Below are 15,188 nucleotides of genomic sequence, written 5' to 3' on the forward strand. Positions count from 1 at the left end.
CCATATAGGGATTGTCAAAGTTTTTTTTTTTTTTTTTTTGTCATCTACTGAATTTTTCGTCAACGATACCGTGGAACATGAAATTTGGTGGGCATGTAGCCCCACTAGACTTTTACGGAAAAATTTCGTTTGGTCCCCGGGGGCCACTCCCCCCCCGCGCTGGGCCCCCCGAAACCCAAAAATTGCAGTTTTTCCTAAATAACTACCTGAACCGTGGCACCGAGGATGAAGAATTTTTTATGGTATGTTGGTCTTAAGGGCCCACATCAACCTAGCCCATAATCACTCATTTGTGATTTGCGCCCCTTCCCATAAAAAATGAAAATGCAATATTATTCTGCTTTAATCGCCCCTGTCTTCAGTTGAGATGTTCAGAACTGCACCATATTTCATGTGTATGGTTAACTTGACATCCTCTGGGGGTATGCTAAGTTTCGTAGAATTTCATCCATGGGGGGGTATAAAATAAATTCATTTATGTGCACATTTAGTGACTGTACACTCATCGGCCTGTAGATGGTGCTGTTGAGCGAAGGGTTGCTGGTTTAGGATGATACTGTCACACACACACATGCAGGAATACAAACAAACAAGCATGCACACACACTGACATCCACACGCACAGGCACACACCCATACACACACATACAAATCCACATGCACAGACACACACACACACAAACACACACACGCACACACATGTACGCACGCATACATACACGCACAGACACACACACACACACACACACACACACACACACAGACACACACATACACAAACACACACACAGACAGACATGCACATACTACTACTTTTTTTAGGTATCAGCCATATACCCGATTTACCAATACCCAATGTGTTATGCTTGGGCAGTATACTAATGAGGTGGGTGGGATACATCCTGAGAGTCTACGCTTTCAGAAAATATATAGTTTATATAGTTGAATCAGTTTTCTCTTCATGGTACTGTAAGAAAATTATGTGGACGTCGAAGATCTCAAAAATGAAGTTTATTACAGCTTAGCAGTGGCAAGGTACACAAAGCACCTTGGGTTCACCGGCGTCAGAATGAACCCAGAACATCCAAATCTCAAACCTTTTATCCTGTTACAGTTTACAACTCTTAATGCAAATGAAGTTGCTCTTATTGTAACAGCTGTGGTCTGTATGTTAATGAAGTTGAGACACCCCATTTTCTGAGAAGATTCTCTATGTCCCACACCCATTCCCATTCTACAATTGATTACCATTTGTTAAGGATGTGATCAACCCAAATGGTCAACTCTTAATGTAAATGAAATCAGAACAGCAAAAGGTTTAGGTGATACAATCTATCTGAAGTGATCACATCTTTGATCTTCTGTTAAAACAGAACGGTCAAATGTTTAAGGTGACAAGCTATTTGAAGTCCCTGTAATCAAGATGGTTGTTGGTTGCCCTCTGTGATACTATTTACATATTACTGAGACTGGATGTAATTGTCTCTATATGATAATTAAGCTCTTTTAAGTGAAGGAACATTTTGAGATATATATATATATATATATATATATATATATATATATATATATATATATATATATATATATATATATATATATATATATTGGAGTGGAAGTTTTTGGGAACAGAACATAATTTCTTACAGTACAGACCAAAACGTATTATGTGTACACTTTCTTCACCTAAATCCATAAAATCCCATTAATTTCTTCACCTAAATCCATAAAATCCCATTAATTTCAATGGGACATTTACTTAAGTGTTCTACTAGGTACAGTGGGAATTAGTTTAATTTTGTTAACATTGTTTTTTTTAAAAACTCTGGGACCAGGGCTACAAGATAAAACCACTTTTTTGGGGAAAAAATGTTTTTTATTTCAGTAAAACACAACAAACCCATGCCAAAGTCAGATAACTGACTTTTACCATCAACAGGCACCTCAACCGTTTGGTAGAGGTTTGTAGAAATTGTCTGTGAATTATTAAACAAACCGCCGATGTAGCATGAAAAAGACTTGCTTGAACACAATAAGTGTGTTTTTGAAACTCATTTTTGCAATACATTATGTAGGGAAAACCACTGTTATGGATATGACGTTTTCACATTATGGATGTTAAGTGTCTAAACTAATGACTTTTGATATAAAACTTAAATAGTAATGGCAAATAATTACAAAACTCTAAATTATCCATGATCCACAGGAATACTCCAGACAGTCTTTTAAAATATACAACTTATATAGCCTACATAAACACGCAATACAGCCAAATTGCTCCACGTCATTTATTTTTGTGGAAAGCCAGTGCAGGCCTGAGCGGCGGTCATATTTTGTACCGCCATGCGGTACATCTAGTTTAATATGATATAAAATTACATAAGAGGTCAGAGGTGGACAAAGTACACAACTTCCTTACTTGAGTGAAAATACAGATACTACTGGCCAAATATTACTCCCGTTACAAGTAAAAGTTGTAAAGACTGCTTTTTAAAAGTACACAAGTATCAAAAGTAAAAAGTAAATGTCAATGCATTGTTTTATTGTTGCATTGTTGTATGTAATACTTAAAGTACCTCTGAATATATGCCTGCCTACCTACCCTCATATCAAAATCATATTTATTCCAGCAGTGGGATTGAATGTGAGATTGAATAAGTGCACTCAATAACGTCCACGATGGTTTCGGACACCCAAATGGCTGTTCCCTCAAATAGTGCTCTATTAAAAGTTTTTTGGCTTTTAGTATGAATATGTTAGCCTTACTGTTATAAGCTAGTGTGCTCCAAAACAATGACAAAATTTGCATTTAGAAGACCAAACCCAACGTTGAAAATGAAAATCATATTGATCTCAGAATCCAATGTCAGATTGACATTAATCTCCAACGTTGGACAGACGTTGTATTGTGGTTGAAAATGTCAACCCGACTTTCATTTCTAACCAAAATCATCTCCTGACTGACATTACTACTTTCTACTCAAGGACCTTGACAGAAATGTAGTGGAGTTTAAAGTATAATAATTGTCTTATGTTAAATTAAAATGTTTCCAGAAAAATAATACTCGCTTACAGATACTCAAAAAGTGTACTTACAGTACTCAAGTAATGTACTTTGTTACTGTCCACCTCTGAATATAGTCATTTCTAATGGTCATTTCATCTCATAAAAATAAATAAATACCCACAAAGACTACTACAGCTGGGTCAAATGCTAACCGGCGCGATTTAAAACAGTTAACAGCTAATATGTAAATAATTAATACTTTTAGAGAGGATGCTACAGTTACTATTAGAAAAGAGACTGTCAACATTTTTAGCTTCAAACATTTTGTCAGTCTAAAACTTTTCCGCTTCGTTATTAGCGGTCAATGGCATGTGATTCAAAACATCTTTCGGTGGATGGCGATAGTGAGAAGCTCCTGACACCAGAAACACGGAAGCGGAAGTGTGATAAGAATGATGAGCATATAAATTGTCTCTGACTGAGCTCTTGTTACATTTGTTTACATCAGACTTTATTTTTACCTGTTGGTAAAAGACACGTACCTGTCTACAGTGGGGCATTTCAGACCATATTGCTCGAGGATAAAGAAGTGATTTGTCCATTACAACCGGAGAAATGAGGAGCTCAGGAGTTTTATTACTTCAACTTTTGCTGTTGATTGTGCCTCACATCCGCTGCTGGAATGATGGTAATTTCTTTTATATTAACCACTATACAGTTAAATAAACAATCCTAATGAAATCAGAGATCTCAGAGAAGATAGATGGGTCAGTCTGAGTAAAATAAGTTTGTATTGGACTTACTTTATATTTGCATTGAAGTTTCAGCTTTAGTGGATGCTGTTAACTTAAATTACCCTGCTGAGACTCAGAGACAATTATTTTTGTTCATTTCGACCTAAAGTTCACATTTTTGTCTTTTTTTATACCAACTATTTTTTGGATGTGTCCAGAATGATCATTTAAGTTCATGCGATGATATTTTAGTAATACTACATAATAAGAAAAACAAAAACAAAAAGGAAGACATTTTGTATTTGTATCTTAAATAGGACAGTTGGGGCTTTTTTGCTAATACCTATTATTAGTATTGCATAATAATGACGAAAATGATAATAATTATAATATAAAGAAAAAGGAGATGAAGAAAGTGGAAAATATCAATAAAATATGTGCATTTTTTGTACTATATTTATTTATAATGAGGATGTTTTTTGGGGTGTGGCACATATGTGTAAATATCTTATTTCATTAATACTTGATACTAATAATAAGAGGAAGAGAAAACAGGAAAATATAAATGAATGTCCATTTTTGTAATATATCATAAAGAGGACAGTTTATGTGACACACAATTGTTGGTTGTGTGGCCAATATGATAATATAAATATGTGAGGATATTTTATTAATATTAGCCTACATAAGAAGAAGAAAGAGGAAAACATCAATTAAATATGTAGCCTACATTTTTATAATATGTATCTTAAAGAGGTGCTTTTATATGACATAAAATTGTTGAGGTGTGGCTAGGCTTGGGTATCGAGTATCGAGTATCGATTGGAACCGGGACTAGCTTTTCGATTTTCCCGGAATCGTTAAAAAGTTTAAATTTCGATTCCTAGTTTCGATTCACAGTCCGCCGACCGGAAGAAGAAACCACTGTCTAAGTTACCAATTTGATCATTTCTAGCCCTATTCTGAACTGAAGTAACAACCTAATCGATTTCAAACTGCCAAGTAGCCTTCCCCACATTAGTTAAACATTTGTAAACTGTAACGTACACGGCATGGTAAATGTGTGTATTACTAGCACAGGTATAAGTGCATATGGATTGTTATGCTAACTGCGAACCGATACATTTTAAGGCAACTTAACAGTTTCCATACAGTTAAAGGACAAGTTCGGTATTTTACACTTAAAGCCCTGTTTACAGATCGTTTCTGATGAAATAGAACGGTTAAGATTAAAATGTGGACACATGCTGCTGTCCCGAGAATTTTAGGTTTATTTCGCTTTCCCCACCCCCACCTACACAATGGCAGCCTATGGGCACTGGAACAATCCTTCATAAAACGCATTAAACTTTCGTTTACAAAGACGTGAAACTCACCGAGTGGTCAGGGGTGTTCACTGATATGCTCACACAAAAATCGCTGCAAAAGATGTTTTCCAACAGGTGTTTTACCATTAGTTGTAAAACTGTGGACCTATTTTTCCAAACGTCTCACACCCGTAGATTCTTCCGTTGAGAGCTTGAATAATAGACACTTCAGCCCAGTTGGTGGCGATAATGCACCTTTGCCAATTACAAGCAAACCACTGGCATTTCATTTAATACACAGAAGAAGCAGAAGAAGAAGCGGCGGAGTAATACCGTACCGCACACAGCCCATCCAATTCAAGTCAATGGAGTTGGACAAAAACTACGATAAAACCTGTTGGAAAGCATCTTTTGCAGCGATTTTTGTGTGAGCATATCAGTGAACACCCCTGACCACTCGGCGAGTTTCACGTCTTTGTAATCGAAAGTTTAATGCGTTTTAGGAAGGATTGTTCCAGTGCCCATAGGCTGCCATTGTGTAGGTGGGGGGGAGAAGCGAAATAAACCTAAAATTCTCGGGACAGCAGCATGTGTCCACATTTTTATCTCAACCGTTCTATTTCATCAGAAACGATCTGTAAACAGGGCTTTAAGTGTAAAATACCGAACTTGTCCTTTAAGGCAACTCACACAGCGTCTCATAAAATTTATTCAGAGCAAACAACCCTGACGTTAAACCTTAAAAACGTACTTATATGAGGTTTTCTTTTTCTTCGGTATCTTGCAAGTTGCAACCATATTCTATCGTCCTCTGCTCGTCCGTTTGAAAACAGCGCGCGATGCCGGCGAACGTAAAAAAAAAAAAAAAAAAAAATCATGCAAACACATTTACACATGCAGAGCTGCCAACACGCATTCACTGTGGGACACACGCAATTGACACTTTTCACACGCTCTCACGCCACACATCCATTTTCTCACGCACAATAAAATCGCGAAGCAAAGAGGACACGAAGACCGACAGACTAGACAGAGCAGTTACTTTATGATATACAAAAAAATCTCAGCTCTCAGATTCTGACAATTTTATTACGAGATTAAAACAATAAATGCCGTTTTGGCGCTTGTAAATGTGACGTGACAGATCCCTAGCGCACGTGAACCGATCATCTCTACTAGCTAATAGTAAAAAAACACGAACACTGTTGAAAGATACAGTACAACTTACCGAAATGTATATTCCTCATAGATAATATCGACCAATCAGTGTTTTTTATCAGCGTGAAGAGGTCAATAACATAGCTGGAGAACAATTATGTTATATTTACCTCAGGAAAGCCATTTAATGAACATATAGGCTATAGCACTAGTTGGCAAGAAAAAAAGAGCTATAGAGAGTATTTTGCTAAACCTGTACTGTATTACATATTTATTATATTTTTACTTGTATTGAAATTACTGCCAGCTGATAGGGCTCTCTGTATGTTTACAGCATTAGGTGAGTTGTTTTTTTTTTTTCTTGAGAAAAATGAACGCCTATTTGTGTAGCCTACCTAATATTTATCCAAATTAGTCAATATTAAATCAAATCACAAAAATTGAATTGAATTGAAATAATAAAAAAGCGTAGCTTACCAGAAATTGTACCATGTAAACATTGTAACATGTTGTCACTAAACCTAATAACATTTAGTTTAGTTACTAAAATGTTAGTGACAATCACAATACACTTATTGTGATGCAAATTTTTTTATATTTCAATTGATGGAGAAGGTCAGACTATTTCCTTCAGAAAGACCGTTGGTTAGCTAGCTCATTTAAAATGTCCTAAAAAAAAATTTTTTAAATAGATTTGATATTTATATTGTAGTTGAAAACAGCCCTGTGAGAAATTCTTAGTAAAGTTCATAAAAAGTAAAAAGTTCATAGAATTAAAATTGATTTAAACTTTTTTGACCTAAAAGAATCGGAATCGAGAATCGTTAGGAACCGGAATCGAAACAAGGAATAGGAATCGGAATCGGAATCGTTCAAATTCAATATGATAAATATGTGATATTTTTTAATATTTAATAATAACAATGATAAGAAGAGAAACTATAAATTAAAGAGATAAACATTTTTGTAATATATCTTAAAGAGGACAATTGGTGCTTTTATGTGATACAAAATTTGGGAGGTGTGGCCAGATTAGAATAATCATATAAATATGTAATTATTAGTGCAGTCAAACTATATTTTTGTTTATATATACAGTGCTATGCATAAGTTTAGACACCCATGCTAAAGTTGACTAAAAAGAGGAATAAAAAATCATCTTTTGGAAATTGAACTTAATGCCTTAATTAAAAAAAATTGTAAAAATCCAACCTATAAGGACACCAATTTTCTTTGTGAATGAATAATGTATCGTAAATAATAAAATGTTCTTCCTTAAAATACAGGGTGCATAAGTCTGGACACCCCTATGTTAAATTCCCATAGAGGCAGGCAGATTTTTATTTTTAAAGGCCAGTTACTTTTAAAACCATTTACTTCTAAAACCATTGGCATGGTTTTATTTCAGTTAGCCTAATAGCTAGTTTGATTTGCATTGAGAGATGATCTTATGGAAAGTACCCCATGCCAATCTCTAGGTATGGTGAAGGCTATGTGATGATGTGGGGCTATTTTAATTCCAAAGGCCAAGGGAACTTTATCAGGATGCATAGTATCCTGGATCCATGAAGTAACTGGCCTTTAAAAATAGAAATCTGCCTGCCTCTATGGGAATTTAACATAGGGGTGTCCAAACTTATGCACCCTGTATTTTAAGGAAGAACATTTATTTATGTACGATACATTATTCATTCACAAAGAAAATTGGTGTCCTTAAAGGTTGGATTTTTACAATTTTTTTAAGTAAGGCATTAAGTTCAATTTCCAAAAGATGATTTTTTTTATCCTCTTTTTAGTCAACTTTAGCATGGGTGTCTAAACTTATGCATAGCACTGTATATAATAAACAAAATTTGTGTAAATTTACATATATATATATACACACACACATATATATATATATATATATACACACACACACACACACACACACACACACACACACACACATATATATATATATATATATATATATATATATATATATATATATATATATTTATACATAAATACTGTATAATAATATATTTACGCACATATACAAAAACTTTTATGTTAGATGCAATTAATTATGATTAATCAATTTGACACTAACAAAAATATAAATACATAAATAATACAAACCAGAAGGAAAATATAAGTGTAATATTTCATTAGCTTTGTATCTTTAAGAGGGCAGTTCGATGCAGACAGACAGATAAGAAGAAGTAATAATACAGTGTTTGTTCCTTCAACAGACGCGGTGTTACTGCGTGATGTTCAGGTGCTGACGCTCTACAGAGGACGCTACACCACTGCACGCCGCTCCAGCCCCGTCCTACAGCTGCAGTGTGCTGGAGGGACCGCTGGCTGCGGGTCGTTTGTTCCAGAGGTGGTGCAGTGTTACAACAGAGGATCAGATGGCATAGACACACAGGTCAGGCTCAAAAATGTCCCTCTTAAGTACGGTCGGTAACTGTCTCGGACCTATTTATAGTATTACTCTCTCTCTCTCTCTCTCTCTCTCTCTCTCTCTCTCTCTCTCTCTCTCTCTCTCTTTCTAGTGGGAATGCAAGGCTGACATGGACAACTTGTACAGGTTTGGGCGTGTGGAGGTCTCCTGTGAGGGCTATAGCAGTCCTAATGATGCCTATGTCCTGAGAGGCTCATGCGGTCTGGAGTACACGCTAGAGCTCACGGCAGAAGGGAAGCAGCAGAACACTCATGGCTCGTCTGGCTTCTCAGGCTTTGCCTCTAACTTCTTCCAAGGCTTTTCCAATCAAAAACAACAGCACAGAAGAGACCCCTATGAGCAGGCTGGCAGCCAGTATTCCTCCCAGAACAGCCCGTCTGGCGATGGAGTGGGTGGGCTGATAGTGATAGGCTTCCTTTTGCTGGTGGCATATGCTGTATACAAGATGTTTCTGTGCAGTCCTTCTCACGGCCACCAAGGTTACAATGGAGATGGGACTCAGGGATTCGGCGGGGCCTCGGATAACAGCCATGGCATGGGACCGCCGCCTCCTGGATTTAAACCAGATTATTACTCAGGTAATAATAATCTATTCAAAGAGCAAGAGTTTGGTGGGAAATTGTAATTCATTGTGACATTGTAATAAAGGATCAGGTGACAATGAAGACTGGAGTAATGATGCTGAATATGTAGCTTTGCTAATTACATTTTAAAATATACTCAGTTATTAGAAAACGGTTATTTAAAAATGTAATAATATTTCTCAATATTACTGTTTTTTTACTGTATTTTTGATCCAATAAATGCAGGCTTGGTGAGCATAAGCGACTTCATTTAGGATTCCAAACTGAAACTGTAGCATAGGGACCGTAAGATCCTAGTGTGCATAATAACCATATATGCATAATATTTGCATATTTATTTGTGGCTAGTGTATAAGATTTCCATTTTGTGGGTTCTCTCAGAAGACCACTCCAGCTCAAGGCCCGGGTATGGCTTCTCTGATGCGTACACCAGACCTCAGAGTTCCTGGACCGGTTTCACTGGTGGAAACAGACCTGGTGGGGGTGGAGGTGGATTCTGGACTGGAATGGGCACAGGTGGAGTTCTTGGATATTTGTTTGGGAATCAGAGGTAAGAAACCAAATTTTTCTCACACATAATTTGCAACAGTTTATACAGTTACACAGACGTCACTTTGAAACCGAGCAGCTTTCAGTTGGCCGGCCAACCAATTAGAACTCATTGTGAAATTCCTGATGCAATGGATTCTTATTTATATTGGCCAGCCCGGAAGTTAGCATCACTCTGGTTCCCTCGACGAAAACCCAATAATATTTTTCCACAGGCTTTTGAATTATCACAAAAAATAATCTCTGTGATCAACAAAAGTTTATGATGTTTAAATGTATTGTCCATCAAGATCATTTTCACAAATGAACACAAAGCCTAAATTCAATAACCTTAGGCTATATACAGTATAATTTTATATCGTAGAACATGTAAATCTCTTGAGCTTGTGTTCACCACAGACCTTATTTCAGGCTTTTAACTAAAATCACATTGACTTCGGGACGATGGAACCGGAAGTGCTAAAATGCTAATTCGTTTCTTTGTTTTGGCCTACAAAAATACATCATCCCTGCACCACTCTATTCGCCCGAGAAAATTCCAAACTATAGTAAATGTGACCACACCTTAACAGTATTTATCTTTTATTTAATGGCTTTGGTTCTGTTTGCAACTGTTGTTGTTAATCATGATAATTTGGATCTTGTTTGTATTTTTAGTAAGATTTATATTTGCTAACAACAAATATAAATCTAACTGCACTAATTGACTTATGTTGATCGTAGACGCCAGCCACCAATGGGGTTTGCTAGACCATCTTATTCCAACAATCCTTCTCCTCCTCCTGCACCAAAAACAAGCTCAGGAACACGAACCGCCTCAGGTAAACTCCAGCAAATAAAAAAAACTATAAAACCCTATTAAAGATATTAAATGTGCTCTTGTGGTTTTTATAAAAGCCGTTTTCCCGAGGCTGCATATTGCCTTGAGTAACCCATTAGACATCAATTAGAAATGTGTTTTGGTGATATATAATTATGGTGTTTTCCGATGCAGGTTTTGGAGGAACTAAAAGAAGATAGATGAGATATGAGCGTCTACTCTCACAGCCTCAGTTCTCAGATTGGACATGATCAACAGGCACATTACAAATATTTACAACTTTTTCTTCATACTACTGTTCATTCATAACCCAGACGTTGCTTGACCAGATGTAGCACGTTATTGATCTTGATTGGTTTGTTGCTGTTCTTTTTTCATACTGGATTTAACTATGGATAAAAAAAATAAAAATAAAAAAAACCACCAAAAACAAGTGATTCTACTGTTATCAAGAATTTATTGCACATTTTTTTCTCAAAAGAAGAATGTTATTTGAATGTTTTAAAGGCCTTTATTTTCCATATAACTATATTTCTGTAAATATTTAAAGTCAAAATGAACCTTATTTACTTAATGCAAGTACTTGGTCTTATTCTGCAGTGATTCAATATTATTCCAAAGAAATTTTTATTTTATTATTAAGCCTTTTATTAAATGCCTCCTTGAAAAAAATGTCATCAGAATTTATTCTGGCTCCATTCTGACATAGAACTCCCAGTTTTGACAATCTTAATTAATAAAATAAGTCCCTGGATTCTCATTGAAAATTCTGTTTAATGGTAAAATAATAAAGTAAAATGGCTTTTTTTTATGTTGACTTTATATCTTCATAAAAATAGATACTCAAAATCATGTAAAATGTGTGAAATTAGCTGTTACTGGACCTACTGTGAAAAAGTGCTTAAGCCATTGGCTATCGTGAAAACATGCAAACTGATTCGTTAAGGCATAAAGATGTAAAATTGCTTACTCTGTTACTCATTGTCTTGATATTAAAATTCTGATTTGGAAAAGCTTTGACTGACTATACTGTGACATTCCTAGTAAATTATTTAATAATCATCAGGGTGTTGACAGGTGTGTAGACCTTTTGAAGGTTGTCTCAATTAAATGAGCATGTTCATACTAAATACAACTCTACATAATGGCCTGGTTTCACATACAAGGCTTAGATTAAGCCAGGATTAGGCCTTAGTTAAATTAGGACATCTAAGTAGCTTTGATAAATGTGCCTGTCCCTTAGAAAAAAACATTACTGATGTGCATCTTGATACAAAACAATGGCACTGACGTATTTTAAGATAAGACGGTGCAAGATGCTTTGTTAAAACAACTCAAAACATGCATTTTAGTCTGGGACTAGCTTAAACCTTGTCTGTGAAATCAGGGGAATGTGTCTACTGCTAAAGTCATGATTCAGATTATAAGCGCAGCAAGGTTTTTCACTTGATATTTTATTAATCTATTAAACTATTTTATCTCATATCAAAATATCACATTTTATATTTACTATACTGTATCTCACCACTGGTGTCCAAAGGTGGTATGATACGCCGGTACTACTACTACTACAAAAAAACTCTTTGTGTCATTTCATACTAGTTTAAGTAAATACTCATTTTAGGTTAAACATGATTAGTGAACAAACTCCATCGCACACCTGCAATTGATAGGTGCGTAGAATTGCTTGTCAGGTTAAACATGATAAATTGATTTCTTTTCGTGTCACTGTCATTTCTATTCACTATATATGTATATGTATGTATGCATTTATATATATACACGCACACAAAAAGGTACATCTGTATTTATATTTATATATTATATCTGTAGTGTTTAGAATCACATTTTATACATTTATAAAAATATATATACATATATATTATATATTTAGAATCACATTCAATAAATCTCACTTATTTTGTAATTACAAAATAAACAACTGACATTGCAATGAACAAATACTTAAAAAAGCCCAACATAAGATATTTTACTGCCGCACCCTGAGACAATAACAATAGATCAGCAGATCTCATATGAAGTGTTCACAGATCAGCCTTCTCCTCATAGTGACAAATACAGGATGATCTTTGGCTGTCCAGGTAAGGCTTACATCCCAAGTGCATGACAGTGTCAAACAGCACAGTCACTGCTGACTCACAGGCTGTGAAAACATATGGGTATAAAGGTTTTACCTCAGCATAATGTCCAAGAAATACGTTACAGTAGGATATAATAGGCCAGCTATACATATCCTGCAAATGGCAAACAATAAATAATATAATAGATATATAAGAATTAACAATACTTTTCCATTTTTCAACATTTACTAATACATTATTAAAATCAAATGGTGTATTTGTTAACATTAGTTAATGCTCTTGTGAACTAACATGAACAATTTTAGCTAACATTAAAAAAATAATAATAAATAGTGTAACAAATGTATTGCTCATTGTTAGTTCATGTTAGTTAATTAATACATTAAGTAAGGGTTAATGCCCGACGAGGTGTCCATTGTCAGGTATTAAAGGACGACGGCGAGGCGTGAACTGTCCGACGCGAAGTCCATTAATACCTGACAATGGACACCTCGTCGGGCATTAACCCGCTTATAGAGCTGGTAAGTCCCGCCCCTTCCGCAAAACCCCGCTGGACCTCAAAGTTGAAAAACCGTCAATGCAAGTGAATGGGAGAAAATAATTATTTTCTGGTCCCGTTTGAATTGTGCCATGAATGTGAACATATGTTGTCTGTGAATTTTTTATATAACTTTTCGTGTAAAGAATGATACAATTTAGCGGGTAGAAGTTTGATACGGTTAGACTTTGTGTGAGCACTTTGTGGACTACAACTCTCGACGCGTTTGAAACGTCAACACCACTAGCACACGGACTAGCTCATGGATCCCGCTAAACATGGCTGTGTCTTTGATGCACTTCATCGCCTTCTTTCAGGGAGAGAACAAAATCGTTGAGGTTGGTGAAAACCACGGGTAAGTCAACTTTATGGGGTGACGTCACATAGGCGATATGTAGTCTTTCTCGTTATGTCTCTTCCACAACTGCTAGCCGAAGAATCATACCATATACTGTCAAACTCGTAACATGAAAAGTTATATAAAAAATTCACAGACAACATATGTTCAATTCATGGCACAATTCAAACGGGATCAGAAAATAATTATTTTCTCCCATTCACTTGCATTGACGGTTTTTCAACTTTGAGGTCCAGCGGGGTTTTACGGAAGGGGCGGGACTTACCAGCTCTATAGAGAGCCTAAGTCCCGCCCCTCCGCTTCCGGCTCATGGGACCTTACTTCGGAAAAAATATGTATGGAAGTCAATGGCGAGAGACAACTTATCTTTTTTTTCCGTCTGAACTGTGCCCCGACCTACACATATGATGTTTGTCAATTTAAAAGGTAATTATGAAAGTCGCAGTTTGTCATAAAACAGAAGAGTAACGTTTAGTTTTATGTGAAAATCGCTCAATGAACTACATCTCTCGTCTCCCACTATGTACGTCACAAGATCCGTTGCTCGTATGTGTGTATTCTGGCTCAAAACACTCAGGCATGACGGCGTAATGTTACGATTATAATGTAAGACTATAGAAAAAATGACAGACGTTAGCTTCAGTAAAGTTAGCTTCATTCATTGAGAGAAAAGGTATGACGTCACACGTGCGCCTTCTGGTTTTGTAGTCTTTCTAATTGCGTATTTTCACTGTCTTATACCTCAGCAGTTTTACATCAAGCTGCGACTTTCATGACTTTAAAATGTATCTTTTAAATTGACAAACATCATATGTGTAAATCAGGGCACAATTCAAACGAGATCAAAATATGTGTTGTCTCTCGCCATTGACTACCATACAATATTTTTCCGAAATAAGGTCCCATGGTGGTCGACCGGAAGGGGAGGGACTTAGGCTCTCTATACCATGGTCACTTGCCAAATAACCCATTTTTAAAACATTAGTTTATATTTGAATTAGTTTTACAATCGAAATCTAAAGTTTTTACAAACAATAACTTGGTTTCCCTGGTTACGCCTGATGGTTTATTTACTAGGTGTCCTCTATCACTTTTTAATGGACACCCTGCAGCCAATCAGAATCGAGTATTCACCCAGACCATGGTATAACTAATGTTAACAAATGAGACCTTACTGTAAAGTGTTACCAATAAAACTTATCTCATAAGTCTGACTGTTTTTCTTGCAATTACAAGTTTTATAACTTTTTTTCTCCGTATTGAGATATACTCACAATTGTGAGTTATAAAGTATGAATTGCAAGATAAAAACTCGCAATTCTGAAAAAAAGCATTGATAAACTAGCAACAGAGCGAAGAAAAATCATAATTGCAAGTTTGTATCTCACAATCTCTCACTTTTCTTCTCAGAATTGTGATATAAACTTGCAAATACTTTTTTTATTCTGTGGTGGAAACAAGACGATACACAATATTAGCAAGACTGTCAATTACCTTGAACACTTTGGGACAAGCCCAGTGTCGTTTGTAAATTCTTACAGATGTTCTCCAGGCAGACCTGGAACTGCTTGTCACAGTC

The 15,188-nt window shown here is 35.8% G+C and overlaps 2 protein-coding genes across 3 annotated transcripts in view; one reads left to right on the forward strand and one right to left on the reverse strand.

The window, feature by feature from the left end:
- Positions 1-3,413: 3,413 nt before the first annotated feature.
- Positions 3,414-11,628, forward strand: saraf (store-operated calcium entry-associated regulatory factor). Of its 2 annotated transcripts, none has more exons than XM_081360960.1 (6): positions 3,414-3,695; positions 8,444-8,622; positions 8,750-9,236; positions 9,624-9,792; positions 10,515-10,612; positions 10,786-11,628. In XM_081360960.1, the coding sequence occupies exons 1-6, from the start codon at positions 3,623-3,625 to the stop codon at positions 10,809-10,811; spliced, it is 1,032 nt and encodes a 343-aa protein (XP_081217086.1). In that variant the 5' UTR covers positions 3,414-3,622; the 3' UTR covers positions 10,812-11,628. The 2 variants fall into 2 exon arrangements, with proteins under 2 accessions (XP_081217086.1, XP_081217087.1); XM_081360961.1 differs by having other exon boundaries at positions 3,431-3,695; positions 9,627-9,792.
- Positions 11,629-12,045: 417 nt separating this feature from the next.
- pla2g12a (phospholipase A2, group XIIA) overlaps positions 12,046-15,188 on the reverse strand; it is a 4,753-nt gene continuing 1,610 nt past the window's right edge. Inside the window, exons 3-4 of the mRNA XM_081360962.1 lie at positions 15,104-15,188; positions 12,046-12,775 (exon numbers count right to left, since the gene is read on the reverse strand). The exon at positions 15,104-15,188 is cut by the window's right edge and continues 81 nt beyond it. Of these exons, the coding sequence (XP_081217088.1) occupies positions 12,657-12,775; positions 15,104-15,188 (204 nt within the window). The 3' untranslated portion in view covers positions 12,046-12,656. The remainder of the gene's footprint in view (positions 12,776-15,103) is intronic.

The sequence above is a fragment of the Scardinius erythrophthalmus genome (assembly GCF_964197995.2).
Source record: "Scardinius erythrophthalmus genome assembly, chromosome: 3".
NCBI lineage: Eukaryota > Metazoa > Chordata > Actinopteri > Cypriniformes > Leuciscidae > Scardinius > Scardinius erythrophthalmus.

What these genes read in the sequence shown, in the direction of transcription:
- saraf (XM_081360960.1), top strand. Translation starts at nt 3,623, where the DNA reads ATGAGGAGCTCAGGAGTTTTATTACTTCAACTTTTGCTGTTGATTGTG. An exon ending in CAGATGGCATAGACACACAG is followed by an intron (nt 8,623 to 8,749) that starts GTCAGGCTCAAA and finishes CTCTCTTTCTAG; the next exon opens with TGGGAATGCAAGGCTGACAT. An exon ending in TATTTGTTTGGGAATCAGAG is followed by an intron (nt 9,793 to 10,514) that starts GTAAGAAACCAA and finishes TGTTGATCGTAG; the next exon opens with ACGCCAGCCACCAATGGGGT.